Source organism: Athene noctua, chromosome 12 (assembly GCF_965140245.1).
Source record: "Athene noctua chromosome 12, bAthNoc1.hap1.1, whole genome shotgun sequence".
In the NCBI taxonomy this organism is placed as follows: Eukaryota; Metazoa; Chordata; class Aves; order Strigiformes; family Strigidae; genus Athene; species Athene noctua.
The window spans coordinates 3,947,022-3,969,998 of NC_134048.1; the positions used below are offsets into that span (position 1 = coordinate 3,947,022).

General features: G+C 58.0%; 3 protein-coding genes across 3 annotated transcripts; all 3 read left to right on the plus strand.

The window, feature by feature from the left end:
• Positions 1 to 515: 515 nt before the first annotated feature.
• Positions 516 to 3,987, plus strand: LOC141965223 (protocadherin gamma-A12-like). The gene has a single exon (XM_074916473.1). The coding sequence runs from the start codon at positions 562 to 564 to the stop codon at positions 3,985 to 3,987; it is 3,426 nt and encodes a 1,141-aa protein (XP_074772574.1). The 5' UTR covers positions 516 to 561.
• A 9,601-nt stretch (positions 3,988 to 13,588) lies between these two features.
• LOC141965181 (protocadherin gamma-B5-like) lies at positions 13,589 to 16,764 on the plus strand. The gene has a single exon (XM_074916368.1). It carries the CDS (start codon positions 13,957 to 13,959, stop codon positions 16,636 to 16,638), a length of 2,682 nt encoding a protein of 893 aa, XP_074772469.1. The 5' UTR covers positions 13,589 to 13,956; the 3' UTR covers positions 16,639 to 16,764.
• A 1,097-nt stretch (positions 16,765 to 17,861) lies between these two features.
• Positions 17,862 to 22,836, plus strand: LOC141965224 (protocadherin gamma-A10-like). The gene is made up of 2 exons (XM_074916474.1): positions 17,862 to 21,988; positions 22,645 to 22,836. The coding sequence occupies exons 1-2, from the start codon at positions 18,812 to 18,814 to the stop codon at positions 22,834 to 22,836; spliced, it is 3,369 nt and encodes a 1,122-aa protein (XP_074772575.1). The 5' UTR covers positions 17,862 to 18,811.
• The last annotated feature ends 141 nt before the right edge of the window (positions 22,837 to 22,977 follow it).

Below are 22,977 nucleotides of genomic sequence, written 5' to 3' on the forward strand. Positions count from 1 at the left end.
AGCATTTAGCTCTAAGAGTATGCTTTTTGCCTGAAATTCCTTTTTGTAAGGGAGCCCCGAACAGCGAGTGCATGTGCAGCGCTGCCGGCTGCTGAGTTACTCTAGAATGGAGCGACAAATTCTACGTATAAGCCCAGCCTAGAGTGTAAGGGTAGAGGCAAACATTGGGAAGTGCTGTTCGGGGAAGGGGGACGAGTGGCGGCTGATTCAGAGCAGCCCCCGATGTGCGGGTGAGAAGTACCAAGGAGAAGAGCGAACCGTGAAGTGTCCCTGCGCTGCGGGAGAGCGGACGGAGCATTGCGACTGGTGGTGAGAGGCGGCGCAGTTCCGCTCCTCCATGCCACTGCTTTCCTCAGCAGAAGGGGCGAGGAGAAAGTCCTCGAAGCTCGAACGCTGCAGCGAGCTGTGCAATTCGCGGAGGAGACTGTGCTGTCGGAGCGAGGGGAACAGGCTCGTCCTATGTGACATGACATTCATCGCCGTTAGCACTTGGTCACTCCCGTGCGGAAGGAGTAAGAGAGTGCCGGGCCGTCGTTGGTTTGTTCTTGCTTTGCGGTGGGGATGTCGGCGAGGAGGAAGGAGGAGCTGTCGGGGAGAGACGGCAGCGCAGGAGCTCCCCGCCGGGCGGGCAGCGATGTCTGTGTCGGTGGCGCCGGTGCCGTCCCCGCGAGGTGTCCGTGGGCAGGGCCGGGCGGGCAGCGCTCGGCAGCGCTCGGTGCCTGCAGTGCCGGGAGGAGGCTGCGGGCGCCGCTGTTGACCGAGGAGGAGCGAGAGGAAGGCCGGAGCGCTGCAGGCAGCCCCGCCCGCTGCGGCCCGGCTCGCTCGCTCGCTCGCTGGCTGGCTCGGCGGCCGGGCGGTCTGCGAGCGTCCCCGCGGTGCGGAGCCGTGCTGCAGCGAGGCGGAGGGGCCGGCGGCAGCGGCCGGGGCCGGCCACAGGGAGCGGCAGCCGGAGAGGGAAGAAGGAGGAGGATCAGGATCCAGAGCCGTGAACGGGAGCCGGAGCCGGAGCCAGAGCCAGAAGCGACTCGGCGGGCGGCGGCGGGTCGGTGTCGGCGGTGTTGCGGGGCCCCAGGGGCCGCGGCGGAGATGTGCGCGGCGGGGAGGCGCCGGGGCCGGCGGGAGCGAGCCCTGCTGTGGTGCGTGCTGGTGGCGGCGTGGGAGGCGGCGTGGGGGCAGCTGCGCTACTCGGTTCCCGAGGAGATGCCCAAGGGCTCGTTCGTGGGCGACGTGGCCAAGGACCTGGGGCTGGAGCTGACGGCGCTCCGCGACCGCGGCCTCCGCATCTTTGACAAGGGTAGGACGCAGTATTTCTCCCTGCACGGGAAGACGGGACACTTGGTGACGGCGGAGAGGATCGACAGAGAGCAGCTGTGCCGGCTGGTGCAGCGATGCGTGCTGCGGTGTGAGGTGATAGTGGAGGGGGAAATGCAGGTCTACGGAATCGAAGTGGAGGTCACGGACATTAACGACAACGCTCCCAGCTTCAAGGAGTCTGAACTGGAGGAGATAATAAGCGAGACGACATCGCCGGGGTCCCGTTTTCCGCTGCCCAGGGCTCACGACCCGGACTCGGGAGCGAATTCCCTGCAGCGCTACGAGCTGAGCGGCGACGAGCACTTCTCGCTGGCCGTGCAGGCGGGCCCCGGCGGGGACCAGCGTCCCGAGCTGGTGCTGGCGAAGGCGCTGGACCGCGAGGAGGCGGCGTTTCACGAGCTGGTGCTGAGGGCGAGCGACGGCGGCGACCCGGCGCGGACGGGCACGGCGCGGATCCGCGTGGCGGTGCTGGACGCCAACGACAACGCGCCCGTGTTCGGCCAGGCGGAGTACACGGTGCGTGTGCCGGAGGACGTGCCCGTGGGCTCCACCCTCCTCACCGTCACGGCCACCGACGCCGACGAGGGGATCAACGGGCACGTGAAGTACTCGCTGAAGAAAACGACGGACCTGGAATCAAAGATTTTCCATGTGGACGCTGAGACGGGAGCGATCACGCTGGTGCGGAGCCTGGACTACGAGGAAGCGGCTCTATACAAACTGGAGGTGCAGGCACGAGACGGAGGGGGACTTTCGGACACAGCGAAAGTGGCGATCACGGTGACAGACGTAAACGACAACGCGCCCGAATTGAGGTTGTCGTCGACGTTGAGCGAGATCTCAGAGGACGCCCCGTCGGGGACGGTGGTGGCCCTGCTGCACGTGCAGGACCGCGACTCGGGGGCGAACGGCGAGGTGCGGTGCAGCATCGCGGAGAACCTCCCGTTCCGGCTGGAGAGGTCGTTGGGGGACTACTACCGCGTGGTGACGTCGAGGCAGCTGGACCGGGAGGAGGTGGCGGAGTACAACGTGACGGTGCGGGCGGCCGACGGCGGGTCGCCGGCGCTGCGGAGCAGCGCGGTGCTGGCGCTGCGGGTGCTGGACGTGAACGACAACGCGCCGGTGTTCGCGGAGGCGCGCTACAGCGCCCGGCTGCCCGAGAACAACGCGGCGGGCGCGCTGGTGCTGACGGTGCGCGCGGCGGACGCGGACTGGGGGCAGAACGCGCGCGTGCGGTACCGGCTGTCGGAGGGGCGGGTGCGGGGCGCGCCGCTCTCGTCCTACGTGTCGGTGCAGGCGGAGACGGGCGCGCTGTACGCGCTGCGCTCCTTCGACTACGAGGAGGTGCGCGAGGTGGGGCTGTGGGTGCGGGCGGAGGACGGCGGCGCGCCGGCGCTGAGCAGCAACGTGTCGGTGCGGCTCGTGATCGTGGACGAGAACGACAACGCGCCGCAGGTGCTGTACCCGCCGCCGGCGCCGGGGCCGGGCGCGGGGCCGGGCGCGGGCTGGGCGGGCGTGGAGCTGGCGCCGCGCTCGGCGGAGCCCGGGGCGCTGGTGGCCAAGGTGGTGGCGGTGGACGCGGACGCGGGGCAGAACGCGTGGCTGTCGTACGAGCTGGCCAAGGCGACGGAGCCGGGGCTGTTCCGCGTGGGGCTGCACAGCGGCGAGGTGCGCACGGCGCGCTTCCCGCTGGCCCGCGACGCGGCGCGGCAGAGCCTGGTGGTGGTGGTGAAGGACCACGGGCGGCCGGCGCTGTCGGCCACGGCCACGCTGACGGTGGTGCTGGCCGAGAGCGTGGCCGAGCTGCTGTCGGAGCTGGGCAGCGCGGCGGCGGCGCCGGGCGAGCCGGCCGGCAGCCTGACGCGGTGGCTGGTGGTGGCCGTGGCGGCCGTGTCCTGCCTCTTCCTCGCCTTCCTGCTGCTGCTGCTGGCGCTGCGCCTGCGGCGGTGGCGCCGCTCGCAGCTGCTGGCGGCGGGCAGCGGCGCCTTGCGCGGCGTGCCGGCCTCGCACTTCGTGGGCATCGACGGCGTCCGCGCCTTCCTGCGCTCCTACTCGCACGAGGTGTCGCTCACGGCCGACTCGCGCAAGAGCCAGCTCCGCTTGTCGGCCGGCAGCTGCTGCGACACCCTCCCGGCCCGGCCGCCGCCCGACGAGCCCGCGCCGCTGCTCGGGGAGGACCCCGCCGCTGCCCCGGTGAGTTCCCGTGCCCGGACTTCCCGGCTCCGCGACGCTTCGCTCTGCTGCTGCTCGGGCCTGGCCGCGCCGCGTCCCGCCCGCTGCGGAGGGGGGTCTCGCTCCCAGGCAGGCAGCGCTTCCCGCGGCACCGCGCCGGCTGCTGCTGCCTCTGGCTGGCGGGAGGGGAGCGTGGGACCGGGGCTCAGCGCTGCCGCTGCTGCCGGCCGCGGGACAAGGGGCGACTTGGCGCTGCGGGCAGGTCAGGTGCTTCCCGACAGCACGCGCGCTGCAGTGGCGGGAGATGCTCTGCAGACGCAGCCTTCGCGCCCCAGATGTAGCTTGGCTGCTCAGCGTTTCTGCTCTTCTCAGCCTCGCTGCTTCTCCGTGGCGACCTACGAAACGTCTTTGCACTTCCACATTTGTGTAAAAGGCAGAGGAATGGGCTGGGCAGCAACAACTGGTCCCTTGACGATGTCTGTCTGCCTGTTCGGGAGCTGAAAGAGAATCGGAGAAGTTGTGAGTCTTTGAGAAAGTCCCCGGGTGGCTGCGTGGGAAGGGCTAGTGCAGGAAACGGGAGATGTGCTTTGCTGATTGCCCGTCTGTTAAGGCTGACTTGCTTGAAACGCAGCTGGATGTGCCTTGGCTTGGGCATACAGGCTGTGACAAGAGCCACATGAGAGAGTCAGTGGGCAGTGGGAGATGTAAGGAGGGGGATAGTGCCCCTATGCAGGTGTTCACTGACCCAATCTCTCCCTGTGGGCCGCTCCTCTTCTACTTCTAGGCCCTTGATGTTTCTTCCCAGAACAGCAGTGAGCAGACAATTTTGTCTTCCCTCTTAATTTGGAGGTTTCAAGATATATATGTGGAGGTCGTGTTGTGATGGTGGTGAATGTGAAAGAGAAATGTTTTGGGCAATCGCCCCTGTGATGTCAAAAGTGTTTTCAAATTATGGGGTCAGAGAACACCATGCAAGTTGTGAAGGGTTGGAGATGAGAGTCCTGGGAGCTGTGTGTGAGGGCCTGTTGGAGGAGACAGGAGAGACGATTTGCTCCTTTCCCTGTTCGGTGCCCAGCTGCAGTGTCATACAATGTGCATTTCTCCTTGCCAAAGAAGTTTGTCCTGAGTCATGTTATTGCAGCTGCACTGGGAGTCCTGGGAGGTTTCTCATGTGTGATTGCAATTGTTGTCAAATGCTAGATAAGACTTTAATTACATATTTGTAACAAGGATTTAGGAAGAGCAAACTCTGTGTATAGTACCTACTAAACACCTTAATTTCGCACTTAGTCTAAGTGCCATGATCAAGAAGAGTATGGTGTCATCCCTTCCATTTTGTACGTGTCAGTCTCCTGCCTTGTTCACTGCGATGAGGTAAAGATGAGCTGTTGTCACTGATGTGCCTTTCATGTTTCCACCAGAGAAGAGAAATGCTTTCCTTGTTTGTTTCCTTAAAATATGACTGAAAAAAATGCTCGTTTCTAACATACACATGATGAGAAATCAAATACTATCCATGGTGAGGAGAAGTTGTCTGTGTGACTTTGGGTGACGTCTCTCTGCAATGAGAACAATCAATGACAGCTTTGTGAGCTTGTAGGGTTTGAGGCGGGTCTCAGGGCTGCTGAGTGTGAGGAGGAAGTGGTGGAGACAAGGCGTGTGTTTTGGTAATTCCCGGGTTTGCATCTGGTCAATTTAACATGAGTCTGAAGGCATCGTATTTTTGATGTCACACTACTCAGGCTCCAAGTGGCCAAGCTGTGGCTTCAGCCATTTTCCTTCCTGTTTTACAATACTTCCTGTGAAAGGCAGGTAGTGAGCATAGATGTAACCTTTACGTTAAGGTCTGGGAATCATGTATCTTCCAAGTTGCCCATGTGCTGAAGAAGGATGATGATGTCTTTGAGTTGATACTTTGATGACTGAGTCTTTGTTGGATTTGCATATTGCTTATGCACTGGAGAACATTTGCCATTTCTCTGACTTAGTGTGATGAGCAGAGAAATCTCTTTGCATCCATCTGTCTTGTGATTGTTGTTCTTGGGTAAGAAGAACTGTGTGTGCAACATCTCCTTCAGTGGTGTCTGTCTGCAAAGGCAGCTTTCCTGTTGCGTGATGTTTGGGCAGGGTGAAAAATTTGTTTCTGTCCCAAGACAGGGCAGGTGAAAAATTTTGCTGTGGTGTAATGTGAGATGTCTCAAAGATGTAAAGATGTTGTAAAAGTTCTGTTTTTCCTAGATATTACATGAGGTCCACAGTTGTGGTTCTGTGCATTTTCCCTTTTTGATTGTCTGAAGAAATTATACTGAGGAATGGTGTCTGTGATCCTTGGTGTGAGCTCCTGTGTGAGTGTCCTGTGGGCATTTTGCCTACTAGTACCTTTCCTGTGTTCCTACTAGAGCTGACATAATCTGAAATCTCAAGCTCTAATCCCTTCACGTCGGTAGGTTTCCCATTCTTGCTGTATTTCTTATCCAGGTCTATAGCTGGGCTTCCTTCTGCCTGCTCACCCCAAATAGACTAAAGGATCTCTTATAACTGTAGGGCTGGGGGAGCATTTTCCATCCCTGCCTTGAAGGTGTTCATCTGCCAAGACAAAGACTTTGACAGAGCTCAGTTTCCCTCAGGTGTCACTGAATGAAATGCTCTGTTGCCTGTGGCCGCCATATGGCCAGTAGCTGGATGTTGTGCGTGGTGCAAGCAAAGGCTGTGAATGCCGAGTGAGGAGGGTGAGGGGCTGGCTTTGGACTAGGGAAACAGTGGGTCAGTGTGGGTTTGGGTGGGCCATGGTTTGGTTTCATGGCTGGTGCCAAGGCCTGTGCCACTGATGTTGTGATGCTGGTTTCCCTGTGCTGAAAGGCGATTCCAGTCCTCCAGTCATAAAGTGTTTGTGCAGTAACTGTGCCTGTAGAACCATGATGTGTGTGTAGAATGGTTTATAATTCCTGTGTGAAAGCACCTTGTACGTTGGCAATGTGTTTCTTCATAGTTGTACTTAGAATTGTTTCTAATTGAATTGAGTATGAAAGCTCCTTTCTCCATCTGTGTCGCCCTGTCACTTTACAATGGAGAGTTTCTTTCAGTCATAATGAGGCTTTCTTTCAGGCCTTTGTTTCCTGGAAGGTCATGGTACCTTTTGTACATTTCTGGAGAGTTCTTCATGCTTTTGAATCCGTGAGTGTTGTTTCTGCAGCAAATACTTACTCCAACAACCTAAGACAGAACTTTATTTGTAAAGAAAAGAAGCAGAAGCTGAAAGAGAATGTGTTGTAACTTCCAAGAAGACGTAGATTGAGAAGGAGGCCCATGAGAAGGTTTTTACACTTACAGCTTCATATGTGTGGGAGATGAGCAGGGCACAGATTAGAAATATTGCCCAGACCTGAGGACTAATTTTTAAACTGAACCCACCTGCTGTGTAGTCCAGAGTAAGATTTTAGGGCAGCACTGGCAGCTGGGGATCTCAGGGACTTCCAAGTGCTCTCCAGGATGAATTCCCACGCCTGCAGTGAAGACTAAGACATCTTCCCGGTGAGTTCCTCTGAATCCACTTTCTCTTTGAATGCTTCCTTGCCTTGCTTGTCTGATTTGTGGGTTTGTTTTCCTTTCCCTGGTCTCCTATGGATGTACGTTTATCTGTAGCAATCAGCATGGCTTTGTTCAGCCATGGGTGTGTGGTGTGTTGGTGCCTCTTGCTGATGCTCGAGCGGGTGTGCAAGGCAGGAGCTGTGAGGGAATCTTTGTGTTCTGTTCTTGCTGGTGGGGAATAGAGGGAACGATGACCTTAGCAGGAGTCGCATCTCTGTGGAACAGTGTGTGTGATAAAAGAGGGGAGGAGCTTCCCCCTAAGCCATAAATTTGATGACTCCTTAGCTGTTGGATGAGTGCTCCTCTTTCATTTTGGGCATTTATAATTCATGTGGTTTAGAATCCTTGTTTTTCTCATGAAAGTGGTAGAGAGGACTGAATTGTACTTGTGTTCTTGGTGTGATCGTGGTGCATTCTCCTTTCCTGAACTTTTTTAGCCAATTCTGAGAAGGTCAGAAGCAAACCTACCAGTTGTGTAGATTTGGTGAGAAGACATGGGCTCTCTGTTGTGAGGCTGCAGAAGAAGAGACGGTCATTTCCGTACCTGTCATAGTTAACACGAGCGTGTGCCTCATGGAGTACCTAATGCTGTATCATTTCTGTACTTTGACCCTCAAAGAGAAACACACCTTCCCTTCCTCATATACGTACATGGCCTGAACTCAGTGCATGGTATAGATATTGTGTCTTGGCAAGTGGCCTTTTGACTACATGCTTTTGAAATTATGAGGGTCAAAAATCACTGAGCAATTTTGAGAACTCAGATACTACCCACAGTAAGGACAAATTGTCTGTGCAGCTTTTCTTAGTGTGAAGTGTGTCTGCAAATGATGAAGTTCAGAGACAACCATGGGAGCTGCAAATTGCTTGAGCGGAGTCTTGAGGGTGCTGTGTGTGAGAAGGAAGTTGTGGCAACAAGGCATGAGTTTTGTTGATTCCCAAGCTTTATTGGTGGCAATCTGAAAATATGCCTGAAGGTGTCATATGTTTGGATATTGCCTTTCTCAGAGCCCCAGTTAGCAAAGTTGTGAGTTCATCAGTTTACATTCCTGTAGCATGATGATTCCTGTCGATGGTAGTTGTCAGGCGTAGATGTAAACTTTGCGTTAGCATGGTAGTGTAATGTATATTCTGTTTGCCCTTGTCCTGAAGTAGGATTGTGTTGCCTTTGAGCTGATCCTTTCATGACCGGGATTTTAACTGAGTTCCATATTCCTTATGGCCTTTAGAACATTTTATGTTTTTTCAAATTATTTGGGATGAGGAGATAGGTCTCTTGGAATGTATCTGTGCTGTATTCCTCGGTCTCTGAGAGGCTGTGTGCTCAACATTTCTCTCAGTGGTGTCTGTCTGCAGAGGTAGCTTTCCTGTTCCATGATATTTGGGCAGGGCAGTAGTTGTGAAAACAGGCAATGATTAAAATTTTGGCAGATTATTTGGACCTGAATGGTAATGTTGGACACACAGCTCTTGGTTCTTGATGTTTGATAATGGGAGTCCCAAAGGAAATGACAATGCAGTTCCATGAACAGAGAACTTAAGGTTTGTTCAGTGTAAAGAAAGACAGGAGTCTCACTGTCTGCCTTCCCGGCTCGTGGAGGAAGGCTGCTGCAGAAACAGTAGCATTCGATGGATGGATTGATTTTCCCCAGGCATGATTTCTCTGTGTTGTTGCTGCAGCTGTTGCTCACTGTTTATTCCACCCTTGGCGGTAGTACCTGCCTTGGTACCGTTCCTCATCTATCCTGTATCTGTGGTGAAGGCCAAGGGAGATGTTGAGGTATGGCTGAGGGTGGGAAAGCATTTCCCGGGAGGGCCGTAGTTGCTATGTCACAAAGACTGGATGTCACCCATCCATACCCTGATGTTTCCATCCCTGCCTTGAAGGTTTAGAGCTGTCAAGACAAAGTCTTTGATGCGCTTCTGTTTCCCTAAAACGTCACTGCATGAAATGCTCTTTCACCTGTGGCTGGTACGTGGCCAGTGGTTGGATCTTGTCTGTGGTGTGACTAAAGGCTGCGAACGCAGAGCGAGGAGGGGCAGAGGCTGGCATTGCACCAGGGAAAATGTACGTCTGTGTGATTTTGTTTGAGCAAAAGTTTGATTTCATGGCTGGGGCCAAGGCCAAGGCCTGTGCCATGTGTGCTGTGATCCTGGTTCCCTGTCCTGAAATGCAATGCTTGTCCTCTGATAATAAAGCATTTGTACAATAACTCTGCAGTTAGAGGGATGATGCATGGGGAGAATGGCTGATAACTCCTGTGGGAATCCTCCTTTATCTGAATTGTATCTCCTTGTTGTGTTGCAATGTAGAGTTCCTTCATAGTTGCAGTTAGACTTTCTTTCAGGTCTTTGTTTCCTGGAAGGTTGTAGTTTATTTTCCCTATTTCTGGATAGTTCTTTATGCTTTTGAAATTGTGGGTGTTGCTTTGCAGAAAATACTGACTTCCCTTGGAAGCCCTCAGCCACCTGAAGACGGAATTTTATGTATGAGGAAAATGAAGCAAAAGCTCAAAGAGAATCTGTTGTAATTCCTCAGAAGACTCAGCTTGAGAAATAGGCCCATGATAAAGTTGCATATTTGTGTAAGATGAGCCCAGTTCTGGCTTTACATATGCGGGAGATGAACAGGCTGCAGAGTAGGAAAAACAAGAGAGCTGATGACGATTTCTTAAACTGAACCCCCATGCTGTCTAGTCCAGAGTAAGTCTTCCAGGCAGCAATTGCAGCTTGAGATCTCAGTGACTTCCATATGCTCTTGGGAATGTATTTCATGGCCCACAGTGAAGACTGAGCCTTCGTTCTGAAGAATTTCTATGACAGCACCTTAATGCTTTTTTGTGTTACTTGTCTGATTTATTTCTCTTTTTTTTCCCCCCACTGTCCTGGTCTTCTATGTGTGGAGTTTCAGGTACACGTAGCGGCCTGTCTTTGTTTAGGAATAGGTTGTGTGTTAGTGCCTCTTGCTCATGTTACAGCTGGTGTGGGAGGCAGGAGATGTGAGGGTACCTTTCTGTTCTGGTTTTGATGGGGGCAACAGACATAAACAGGCCCTTAGGACAAGTCGCATCCATGTCAAATGGTGCGTGTGATAAAAGAGGGGAGGAGATTCCTCCTAAGCAGGTAGTGTGATGACCCAGTCTGTTTTGGATTACTGCTCGTTTTTGAGTTTGGCCATTTGTAATTTGTCTGTTTTTGAATACTTAAGTTTCGTCTGAGAATGGTGGTGAGCTGAGACAAATGTGTCTGCTTTCCTGGTATGATCATGATGCGTTACCCTCTCATGATGTTTTTGCTAATTAGGAGGGTCAGAAGCCAACCTGCAAGTTGTATAAGGTTGGAGAGAAATGAGAGCTATGATGTATGGGTAGAATGGCTTCTCTTTACTTTGTGAAACTTTATCCATCCATATCTCCCCGTAACACTTTGATGGAGAGTTTCACCAGTGCAGCAATTATATTTTCCCATCCTTTGACCTTCCTTCAGACTGCCTGTAAGGTCATGGTTCATGTTTTCCACTTGAGGATAGTTCTCTTGCATGTGAAACCACGAGTGTAGTTTAACAGCCAAGACTGACTTCCCTGGAGAACCACATGAAGACAGAATTTATGTGTGAGGAAAATGAAAGAAAAGTTAAAAGTGAGTCTCTCATAAGGCCTTCTATTCTGATACAGGCCTTTGATAAGGCATTTCCACTTATGCCTTGATATTCACAGGAGATGAGCAGGACACGGAGTAGAAGAATTCATGAAATCTGTCAAATGTCCTCAAGATCAGCACCACTGATACCACTACATAGTGGTATATGTCAACATATCAGCACCACTACTACATAGTCCAAAGGAATACTTTAGGGGCTCGCTTGCAGTTTCAGGCTTTGGTCACTTCCAGGTGCTCTGGGAGATGAAATTTCAGAGATGTGGCAAAGCACCTGTACATTTACAAATATTTTCCTTAGTTGCCCAATCAGGGCTTTTGTTTTTGTTTATTAATATCATCTTTTGAACCCAGAGGGCACCTGAGAACCATGTAGCTACTCCTTCCCTCCCCTCAGGAATGAGAAGGAGAAATAAAAACTAATGGCTCTGGAATGGAGATAAGGGCAGCGAAGGATGATTCATCCTTTACAGTCACCGGCAAAAGGCAGACTCATTAGTGGAAAGAAAGAGAACATCAATTTAATTCAAACACCAGCAACATTTAACAATCAACCTCATCTTAAAAACACCCTCTCCAACCCCTCTCTCTTCCCACGCTCAGGTTCGCTCCCAATTTCTCAACATCTTCCACCCCAGCAGCGCACACTTGCACACCCCCTTACACATTGGTTACTCCAAGTGGGTAACAAGCATTAATCAAGACCAAAGAGCATTACCACCCAGCAGCAGTGACCTCTGATCCTCCTCTGGCAGCTCAGCACCATAGTACAGACTGCACAGTGCTGCTGGCCAAGCACAGCTTCCTGCAGGTTGTTCTTATGCTTCTGAGTTCTACAAGACTCTGTGCCCCTCTCTGTCATTTCCTACACTGCACAGGCCTGGATGTGTCACAGGGGTGAATAACCATTTCCACATGGGTCGGTGGGAGGTGTTTGGTTTGGCTTCTTTGGTTTAACTGGGGAGTTTGTTTGTTCTAATAAAAGAAAGATCTGAAGCTTAGTAATGTCATTCAGTACAGGCAGAAGAGACCCAGTAGGCCTTCTGAACCACTGCAGCTCGCCCAGCTTACATGTGGAGGCCTCAGTGACTTTTAAGTGTGAGGAAAATGAAGCAAAGCTTAAACCAACATCTCTTCTGCTTTCTCTTAGCTTGAGAAAGAGGCCCATGATAAGATCCTTACACTTAGAGCATTTGATTTCTAGGAAGCTTAACAGGCAGGAGAGTAGAAAAATACAGAGGAGAGCTGATGAATATTTCATAAAATGAACCCGTGACTATGTAGAGCAGAGTAAGACTTTAAGGGCTCACTTCCAGCTTGAGACCTCAGGGACTATCAGATTCTCCTGGAGAGGAACTCCAATGTCCGCAGTGAAGACCAAGATGTCTTCCCAGTGACAAACATATCTTCCTTCCTTCTTGGTGTGATTGTGGTGCATCATAACCTCATGGTATGTTTTTGCCAATTCCAAGAAGGCCAGAAGCAAACGTGCAACTTGTGTAGGGTTGGAGAGAAAACTCAAGGGAGATCTGTTGTTGGGGGTGGGCGTAGAGGCACAGAAATTAATTTCCCTGCTTGTCGTAGTTACTTCTGGAGCACACCTTGTGGTACCACGCACGCAACTGGAGTTGTTTCTGCTCAGTAAGTTGGGCCAAAGAAATGTTATTCCCCATCCATTCATTTCTCTGTGTTTCTAACAACTGTTGTCATGAGCTACAGCTCGACCCCAGGGTGTCTGATCCAATGGGGAAGGTCACATCTGCTCCAAGTCTCCGAGGACAGGGGCACTTCCCATACACCCCTTTGCTGGTGACACTGTGCAGAGTCCCCCGGGTGCTGCCAGACGACACTTGTCTGCAGTGTAAGAAAGGAAACCACCTCTGCTGCAGTCCTCAAGTGCAGAGCTGCGCCCGGCCCAGCCAAGGTTTCCGTGAAGGGGCTTTCTGACAGAACGTGTGCAGGGTGTCCCCAACATGGACACCAAAAACGTGCCAGCCACTCGTTGGAGAGAGATGGGTTTGACAGGTGGACTGTTGGATGGGTGAGGACCTGGCTGGATGCCCATGTCCAAAGAGTTCCAGTGCATGGCTCAATCCAGGTGGAAACCAGTAACGTGTCCCTCAGGGTCTGTCCTCGGAGCAGTACTACTGAACGGGTCTAAATATCATCTTCCCCAGGGCCAGAGATGGTGGCAATGAGGACAGACTCAGCAAGTGTTCTGATAAGCTGTGGATGCCCCGTCATGGTAAGTATTCAAGGACAGGTTGGAGGGGGCTTTGAGCAACTTGAGCTGGGGAAGAATGTCCCTGCCTCCAGTACGTGGGCAAGGGGGTGCCAGACCACATCATATTTATGGTCATTACAAAGAAACCATTCTTTCAGTCTGTGAAAGATCTGACCTGGCTTTGCATCTTCACACTGTCAACCGCTCACGTATGGATACAAAAATGAAGAAGAAAATGCTGTGAATCAGAACCACATTAATAAATGTTATTCTGCTATATGATCATAGGACTAGACACGCTGCCTTCGGGGTGATAAGAGTTCTCAGTGCAATTGTTCTCCTCCCTGAAAGAAAAATCAACAACGGGACAAAAGTCAGAGACTGGCGGGAGCAAAAGGATGAAATGCGTAGAAACCCTTTGTAGACTCAGGGTGACAGGATTGCACTGACGTTTGCTTCATCCTGTTTCTGATTATTTGTTGCTTATCAACTGCTGACCTCACGCACGGTGCCAAGGCCTGTGCCATTTGCGTTATGATGCGAGCTTTGCTGTCCATAAGGCAGCGGTAATGCGCTGGCAATCAGGTGCGTGAGCACAAGCTGTACCCGGAGCAAGGCTGCGTGGGTCCGAGCCCTTGGAAGTGCCGGGCGAAGGCGCCTTTGCCCGCTGTGCCAGAGCCCGGCCCCCGGGAGCGCGGCCATCGGGCGGCTGCGGTGGCGTCGCGGCGCCTCCGGGTGCCGCTGTTGGCCGCGGGGAGCGGCGCTGGAGCCGGAGCCGGCGCCGCGTCCTGCCCCCGCCGGCTGCTCGCTCGCCCGGCGCCGGCCAGAGCGGCAGCGGCGCGGGCAGCAGAGGCGAGAGGCGGCGCGGCGCGGGGAGCAGCGGCGTCCGAGCCGGCGCCGAGCTCGCTGCCCTCCGGCGGCCCCTGCGCTCGGTGCGGAGAGCGGCTGGAAGGGCGGCAGGGCAGCGGCGGGAGGGAGGAGCGCGGCGAGCGCTGGCGAGGATGGCGGGCGGGCGGCGGCAGAGCCGGCGGCGAGCAGCCGGGCCAGTGCTGCTGCCCGCTCTGCTGCTGGGCTTGTGCTGCCGGGCGGCGCCGGAGCGGATCCGCTACGCCATCCCCGAGGAGCTGGGCAGAGGCTCGCTGGTGGGGCCGCTGGCGCGGGACCTGGGGCTGAGCCCGGCGGAGCTGCCGGCACGCAAGCTGCGGGTGGCGACTGCCGCTGAAAGGCAGCTGAAATACTTCTCGGTGAGCGCGGAGAGCGGGGAGCTGTACGTGAGCGAGAGGCTGGACCGGGAGGAGATGTGCGGCGAGGCGGCGTCCTGCTCCGTCAGCTTCGAGGCGCTGGTGCAGAACCCGCTCAACGTTTTCCACGTCGAGGTGGACATCCAGGACGTCAACGACAACTCCCCGCGCTTCAGCAAGGCTGCTCTGGATCTCGAGATCGCTGAATGGATCCATCCCGGGGCGCGTTTCCCGCTGGAGATGGCTGAAGACGCGGACGTGGGGAGCAACGCGCTGCTGACTTACCAGCTCAGCAGCCACCCGTCCTTCACCCTGGCCATGAAGGAGGGCCCGGGTGGAAATAAGCACCCGGAGTTGGTGCTGGAGAGCGCGCTGGACCGGGAGAAGCAGAGCTCCTTCCAGCTGGTGCTGACGGCGCTGGACGGCGGGGAACCAGTGAGGTCCGGGACTGTGCAAGTTCGCGTCAACGTGACGGACGCCAACGACAACGCGCCCGTGTTCGCACAAAGCATCTACAAGATACAAGTGCGGGAGAACGTGCCGGCGGGGTCGCTGGTGCTGCGGGTGCGGGCCACGGATGCGGACGCGGGATCCAACGGGCGGGTCTCCTACTCCTTCGGCAACGTCCCGGACATTGTCCGCGCGCTGTTCAGCGTCGACGGGGAGAGCGGCGAGATGAGGACTGCGGGGCCCCTCGATTTCGAAGAGAAGAGCAAGTACAGCTTCGGCCTGGTGGCGAGGGACGGTGGCGGGCTCTCGGGTCACTGCGACGTGGAGATCGACATCACCGACGAGAACGACAACGCGCCCGAAATCACGCTGTTGTCGGTGTCGAGCCCGGTGCCCGAGGACGCGCCGGTGGGCACGGTGGTGGCCCTGGTGAACGTGATGGACCGCGACTCCGGGGAGAACGGTCAGGTGTCGTGCGAGCTGTCGGGCGAGGCGCCGCTGTCGCTGGTGGCGTCGTCGTCGGGCGGCTCGTACAAGGTGGTGACGGCGAGCGCGCTGGACCGGGAGCAGGCGGGCGAGCACCGGGTGACGGTGGTGGCCCGCGACCGGGGCAGCCCGGCGCTGTCCGGGCGCGCGGCGCTGGTGCTGGAGGTGTCGGACGTGAACGACAACGCGCCGGTGTTCGAGGAGGCCGCCTACAGCGCCTACGTGGCGGAGAACAACGCGGCGGGCGCGCCGGTGCTGCGCGTGCGCGCGCGGGACGCGGACGCGGGCGCCAACGGGCGCGTGAGCTACTGGCTGGCGGGCGGCAGCGCGGGCGCGGCGCCCTACGTGTCGGTGGAGGCGCGGAGCGGCGCGGTGTACGCGCAGCGCTCCTTCGACTACGAGCAGTGCCGCGAGTTCGCGGTGGCGGTGCGGGCGCAGGACGGCGGGGCGCCGGCGCGGAGCTCGACGGCCACGGTGCGCGTCTTCGTGCTGGACCGCAACGACAACGCGCCGCGGGTGCTGTGGCCGGCGGCGGGCGCGGGGCCGGGCGCGGTCGCGGCGGGGCCGGCGCCGTTCGAGGTGGTGCCGCGGTCGGCCGAGGCCGGGTACCTGGTGGCCAAGGTGGTGGCGGTGGACGCGGACGCGGGGCGCAACGCGTGGCTGTCGTACGAGCTGGTGCAGGCGCCGGAGCCGGCGCTGTTCCGCGTGGGGCCGCACAGCGGCGAGGTGCGGACGGCGCGCGCCGTGTCGGAGCGGGACGCGGCCAAGCAGCGGCTGGTGGCCGTGGTGAAGGACCACGGGCAGCCGGCGCTGTCGGCCACGGCCACGCTGCACGTGGTGCTGGCCGAGAGCTTGCAGGAGGCGCTGCCGGAGCTGAGCGAGCGGGCGGCGGGCGCCGACTCGGCGGCGGAGCTGCAGTTCTACCTGGTGCTGGCGCTGGCGCTCCTCTCCGCCCTGTTCCTGCTGAGCGTGGCGCTGGCCGTGCTGGCGCGGCTGCGCCGGGCCGGGCCGCCCGCCGTCCTGCGCTGCCTGGGCGCGCAGCGCTTCTCCGCGGCCGGCGCCGCCTTCCCGGCCGACTTCTGCGAGGGCACCTTGCCCTACTCCTACAACCTGTGCGCGGCGCCGGGCCGCGCCGTGGCCGAGGGCGCTTGGCTGCCGCCGCCGCCGCCGCTGCCCAGCCTGCCCGCGGAGGAGCTTCTCGGCGGGGAGCGCTGCGGGAAGCGGAGCCCGAGCAGCAGCGCCGGCGCGGGAGAGCCGCCCGCCGAGCCCGACGCACCGCAGGTCTGTGAGCCCGCGCGCTCTCGCTCTTCCCCTTCGGCCGGGCGGAGCCGTCGTGCCTCTGGCCCGGGCTCTTCCGCGGCTGCTGTGCGCGGGGAGCGCTCCTCCGGCTGCCCGGGAGGGAAGGAACGAGCGGGGGATGCCCCTTGCTCTGCCAGCAGGCAGGCAGCCGCGGCACTCCGTGCTCTGCCGGCGGCCGCAGGCTCAGCTTCACCCGACAAATTCTGATACCAACCCGTCTTTGAGTTGGTACCGGTGATGGCTGTATACTGAGCATTGTGCGTGAGAGGGACGGGAGAATGTGGTGGGCGCTTCTTGGTGGAGACTCCCCCTTCCTCGTCGCTTTTTCCCCAAACCGATGCACCCGAACCTGGTCGATAGCTGCATGTAAAATTGTTGATTTCCCGTTGAATGTTTTATCCATGAACTCAGAACTCACAGATGGTTCCTCCCTGATGAAGGAGGAAGGTGTCCCCCGTCTTTTGAGGGAGGCTCCTGTAGTAGTGGTAGCCCAGGTTGGATCGGGCATTTTTCCCAGTGATTATTGCTCTGTGCACTTTTTTCACTCTTTTTCTTCCCTGGGTGTTAGCTCCCTCTTCTTCAGCGTTCCTGATCTGTCTTTCATGCACACGTGGAGGTGTAGAATGGGGTATCATAAGAAAAACTAGATCGCATTTTTAATTTTGAACCTCTTCTATTTTCCTCTCCCCTTTCCGAGAGAAACTTGCTTGGACCTGGTTGGTCACGTTGACAGGGAAATACTAAACCGAGGAACTCTGTCTTTCTGCCACTTTTCAATCGTTGTCGAATCTCCCACTTTGAGCAGGACAGCTTATACCCACCTTGAGAACATATCTAAAAGGGGAAGGAATTTTATGAGAAGTAAATGAGATCAATGAGGCACTCGAATACAGTCCATTTACACTTTCAGAAATGCTCCGCATAGTTTAGGGTGTGCAGCTGTATTTGTCTTCACCTGCTGCCCTACAGTATTTTCTTGAAGAGGTGTCCTACCAACATGAACGTTCAAGGGTTAGATTAATAATTTATTAACAAGAAGCAATCATTTACACCGCGATTTATTTGAAAATGAAAGTTCTTCTGGTCGTTCAAGGTATCGTATAACTTGGGTAAATGCAAATGTGTTTCAGCTATGCCACCCCTAACTTAATGTGGGGTATTAAAAAGGAAATCTCACGGTAGTGTCCTTCACCTTTGCTGTTCCACCCATTTTTAACTGTATCTTCGCATGTAGCACCGTTTAATGCGATTGCGTTGCTCAGTTTGCCACAGTGCAAAAATACCGTTGAGAACAAAAGACCGACGCAGTCGCGTGGCTGCGCTGAATGGGCAGAGGAGCCAAGGCAGCGGTACCCGCTGCGGTTCTTGCCGCGCTCGCCAAGGCATTTTCCCGGCAGCTGGCTGGAGCCGAGCAGATGCTTCGGGCCGGGGTCAGTGCAGGTGCCTCCCGCCTCCTGGGGAGCTGTAGTGCAGCCCGGGGTGGGGGCAGAGAACGAGTTGCGAGCAGTAGCGGCGCCTCCTCCTGTGCTGTGTTCCCAGGAAGGTCTCCTGGGGAGCAATCCCTGAGCCCGTGGCGGGGCGGAGCAAGCCCAGCTCCTCCGGAGCGGTAGGGGCCGAGGGGGCTTAGATTCCGAGATGATGGACCCCACCTTCTTCAGCCTTGACGTGTCTCGGCTCAGTCGGCGGCGGTGGGGGACTTCATTGGAAGCGTGTTCCGGGGGGCTGAAGATTGAAAGCCAAGTTCCTGCCGCTTGGGTTAGGGAGCCCGACACCTCTGCTTCTGTGTGTGTGTGTGTGTCCGAAATATTTTGTATTTCAGAGCCTGTTCTGTCTTGCTGTCCTTGTAGCCGTCATTCCAGCATGACGGGTACAAAAATCCGTGGTGGGGACTGTGCTTTTGGACTAATGCTCGAAGACCCGTGATAGTCTACACGTTAAATAAATAAATAAATAAATAAAGTATTATAGTTGCTATGTATTGGCCATGAGCAAGGGTTCTTTCCCGTGCGGTCGGAGTAACGGGCATCGTTAAAGGAAAGAACGGCTCAGAGAAAAGCCCGTGCAGGAAATCCCGCGTCCCCATTGGAGGGAGGATCTTCATTGCTGCCTTGTGCTGTCGGGACGGGGCGAGTTCCTGTGGCTGTAGGATGCATCTGTGATCTGCAGAAAGCGTGAAGGCAACGTCCTTGAAGCTCGACTACTGCAAAAAGCTGTGCAATTCGCGGAGGAGACTGTGCTGTCGGAGCGAGGGGAACAGGCTCGTCAGAGTCTTCACGTCATCTTCGACTTGGCATAACATCGCCGGATACATTTTCCTCCCGTGCGGAAGGAGTAAGAGAGTGCCGGGCCGTCGTTGGTTTGTTCTTGCTTTGCGGTGGGGATGTCGGCGAGGAGGAAGGAGGAGCTGTCGGGGAGAGACGGCAGCGCAGGAGCTCCCCGCCGGGCGGGCAGCGATGTCTGTGTCGGTGGCGCCGGTGCCGTCCCCGCGAGGTGTCCGTGGGCAGGGCCGGGCGGGCAGCGCTCGGCAGCGCTCGGTGCCTGCAGTGCCGGGAGGAGGCTGCGGGCGCCGCTGTTGACCGAGGAGGAGCGAGAGGAAGGCCGGAGCGCTGCAGGCAGCCCCGCCCGCTGCGGCCCGGCTCGCTCGCTCGCTCGCTGGCTGGCTCGGCGGCCGGGCGGTCTGCGAGCGTCCCCGCGGTGCGGAGCCGTGCTGCAGCGAGGCGGAGGGGCCGGCGGCAGCGGCCGGGGCCGGCCACAGGGAGCGGCAGCCGGAGAGGGAAGAAGGAGGAGGATCAGGATCCAGAGCCGTGAACGGGAGCCGGAGCCGGAGCCAGAGCCAGAAGCGACTCGGCGGGCGGCGGCGGGTCGGTGTCGGCGGTGTTGCGGGGCCCCAGGGGCCGCGGCGGAGATGTGCGCGGCGGGGAGGCGCCGGGGCCGGCGGGAGCGAGCCCTGCTGTGGTGCGTGCTGGTGGCGGCGTGGGAGGCGGCGTGGGGGCAGCTGCGCTACTCGGTTCCCGAGGAGATGCCCAAGGGCTCGTTCGTGGGCGACGTGGCCAAGGACCTGGGGCTGGAGCTGACGGCGCTCCGCGACCGCGGCCTCCGCGTTGTCTCCGCAGGGAGGACGCAGTATTTCTCCCTGCACGGGAAGACGGGACACTTGGTGACGGCGGAGAGGATCGACAGAGAGCAGCTGTGCGAGACGGTGCAGCGATGCGTGCTGCGGTGTGAGGTGATAGTGGAGGGGGAAATGCAGGTTTACGGAATCGAAGTGGAAATCACGGACATTAACGACAACGCTCCCAGCTTCAAGGAAACTGAACTGGAGGAGAGAATGAGCGAGACGACATCGCCGGGGTCGCGGTTTCCCCTGGTCGAGGCTCACGACCCGGACTCGGGAGCGAATTCCCTGCAGCGCTACGAGCTGAGCGGCGACGAGCACTTCTCGCTGGCCGTGCGGGCGGGCCCCGGCGGGGACCAGCGTCCCGAGCTGGTGCTGGCGAAGGCGCTGGACCGCGAGGAGGCGGCGTTTCACGAGCTGGTGCTGAGGGCGAGCGACGGCGGCGACCCGGCGCGGACGGGCACGGCGCGGATCCGCGTGGCGGTGCTGGACGCCAACGACAACGCGCCCGTGTTCGGCCAGGCGGAGTACACGGTGCGTGTGCCGGAGGACGTGCCCGTGGGCTCCACCCTCCTCACCGTCACGGCCACCGACGCCGACGAGGGGATCAACGGGCACGTGAAGTACTCGATGAAGAAAATCACAGAAAAAGCGTCAATAATTTTCCGTCTGGACGCCGAAACGGGAGAGATCGAGCTGGTGCGGAGCCTGGACTTCGAGGCAGCGGCTCTATACGAACTGGAGGTCCAAGCACGGGATGTCGGCGAGCTTTTCGACACAGCAAAAGTGGCGATCACGGTGACAGACATAAACGACAACGCGCCCGAGATTTCGGTGCGGTCGGCGCTGAGCGAGATCTCAGAGGACGCCCCGTCGGGGACGGTGGTGGCCCTGCTGCACGTGCAGGACCGCGACTCGGGGGCGAACGGCGAGGTGCGGTGCAGCATCGCGGAGAACCTCCCGTTCCGGCTGGAGAGGTCGTTGGGGGACTACTACCGCGTGGTGACGTCGAGGCAGCTGGACCGGGAGGAGGTGGCGGAGTACAACGTGACGGTGCGGGCGGCCGACGGCGGGTCGCCGGCGCTGCGGAGCAGCGCGGTGCTGGCGCTGCGGGTGCTGGACGTGAACGACAACGCGCCGGTGTTCGCGGAGGCGCGCTACAGCGCCCGGCTGCCCGAGAACAACGCGGCGGGCGCGCTGGTGCTGACGGTGCGCGCGGCGGACGCGGACTGGGGGCAGAACGCGCGCGTGCGGTACCGGCTGTCGGAGGGGCGGGTGCGGGGCGCGCCGCTCTCGTCCTACGTGTCGGTGCAGGCGGAGACGGGCGCGCTGTACGCGCTGCGCTCCTTCGACTACGAGGAGGTGCGCGAGGTGGGGCTGTGGGTGCGGGCGGAGGACGGCGGCGCGCCGGCGCTGAGCAGCAACGTGTCGGTGCGGCTCGTGATCGTGGACGAGAACGACAACGCGCCGCAGGTGCTGTACCCGCCGCCGGCGCCGGGGCCGGGCGCGGGGCCGGGCGCGGGCTGGGCGGGCGTGGAGCTGGCGCCGCGCTCGGCGGAGCCCGGGGCGCTGGTGGCCAAGGTGGTGGCGGTGGACGCGGACGCGGGGCAGAACGCGTGGCTGTCGTACGAGCTGGCCAAGGCGACGGAGCCGGGGCTGTTCCGCGTGGGGCTGCACAGCGGCGAGGTGCGCACGGCGCGCTTCCCGCTGGCCCGCGACGCGGCGCGGCAGAGCCTGGTGGTGGTGGTGAAGGACCACGGGCGGCCGGCGCTGTCGGCCACGGCCACGCTGACGGTGGTGCTGGCCGAGAGCGTGGCCGAGCTGCTGTCGGAGCTGGGCAGCGCGGCGGCGGCGCCGGGCGAGCCGGCCGGCAGCCTGACGCGGTGGCTGGTGGTGGCCGTGGCGGCCGTGTCCTGCCTCTTCCTCGCCTTCCTGCTGCTGCTGCTGGCGCTGCGCCTGCGGCGGTGGCGCCGCTCGCAGCTGCTGGCGGCGGGCAGCGGCGCCTTGCGCGGCGTGCCGGCCTCGCACTTCGTGGGCATCGACGGCGTCCGCGCCTTCCTGCGCTCCTACTCGCACGAGGTGTCGCTCACGGCCGACTCGCGCAAGAGCCAGCTCCGCTTGTCGGCCGGCAGCTGCTGCGACACCCTCCCGGCCCGGCCGCCGCCCGACGAGCCCGCGCCGCTGCTCGGGGAGGACCCCGCCGCTGCCCCGGTGAGTTCCCGTGCCCGGACTTCCCGGCTCCGCGACGCTTCGCTCTGCTGCTGCTCGGGCCTGGCCGCGCCGCGTCCCGCCCGCTGCGGAGGGGGGTCTCGCTCCCAGGCAGGCAGCGCTTCCCGCGGCACCGCGCCGGCTGCCGCTGCCTCTGGCTGGCGGGAGGGGAGCGTGGGACCGGGGCTCAGCGCTGCCGCTGCTGCCGGCCGCGGGACAAGGGGCTCACTGTCGGCTGGAGTTTCCTTTGAACGGGGCTTTGTGCTCTTATCGCTCGCCACGTCCTTTCTCATTTTGTGCCCTGCCACGTGTAATACTCGTTTTGCTCTCGGTATTCGTGGGTGTTGCGTTAATAGCAAATGGAAGTTTACGTTATTACCAGGGGCTGACGTTTTCCCGACAGCACATGGGTGAGATTGTTTCCAAACGGATCGTTAATGGTCCCGTGTATAAGCTTTGAGGTCACTTAATACTTTCCATGCGGCCTTATTGCTGCTTTGGTACCATCGCCTGCTCGCGTGTAGTAGCACTTCATCTTTCACTGTTTATTAGATACTACCGTAAAATCCGGGTGTGAGGAAGAGAGTACTGTGTATTATTTATCACCGTACTGGTTAGAAAGGTGATTCCTCTTGTTCTGTGTTCCTTACCAGCCACTGATCAGTTTTACTTACAGGATTTGACTGTTACAAACCCTCAATTATTTTTATCGTGAACGGCGTGTTAATTGAGGTGTTTTTCTCAAGTGCCTCTTTGGTTCATTTAATCAGCACTCTTCTCTTGCTACACATCGTTTTCATTTAACATTGTTTAGGATGACTGGAAGCCATTGTCTGAAACTAAGAGCCGGCTGTGCCTGCTTTAGGGCCGGTCTTGTGCTTGTCTCATAGGTGAAAGCTCCTCACACAGTGTGTTCCTCAGCCAGTACTGACAGCAGTGTCCATTTTGGGCACCAGAATGCAGTGTGCGTGAAGTACCTCTTGCTCAACGGGAAGACCATTCCCAGACGTTCCTGCGAATTCCTTGTTGCTTGCGGGAAATTCCGTGGTTGGGTCAGTAGTGAGCTCCATGCTCCGGACTGAGCGAGAGGGTGAAAGAGGAGTGAAATTACTTGTTGATAGGTATTAAATTCTAAGGTACATGTGTGTACATGAGCACTAGTTGTTCACCCGGGTGGTGAGCCACCGCTGTGCTCTTCAAAGATGTAGCAGAGTTAAGGACCG

Coding starts and splice junctions, on each gene's coding strand:
- LOC141965224 (XM_074916474.1), top strand. CDS start 18,812: ATGTCGGCGAGGAGGAAGGAGGAGCTGTCGGGGAGAGACGGCAGCGCA. Junction 21,989..22,644: donor GGACAAGGGGCTCACTGTCG/GCTGGAGTTTCC, acceptor CTTGTCTCATAG/GTGAAAGCTCCTCACACAGT.
- LOC141965223 (XM_074916473.1), top strand. CDS start 562: ATGTCGGCGAGGAGGAAGGAGGAGCTGTCGGGGAGAGACGGCAGCGCA.
- LOC141965181 (XM_074916368.1), top strand. CDS start 13,957: ATGGCGGGCGGGCGGCGGCAGAGCCGGCGGCGAGCAGCCGGGCCAGTG.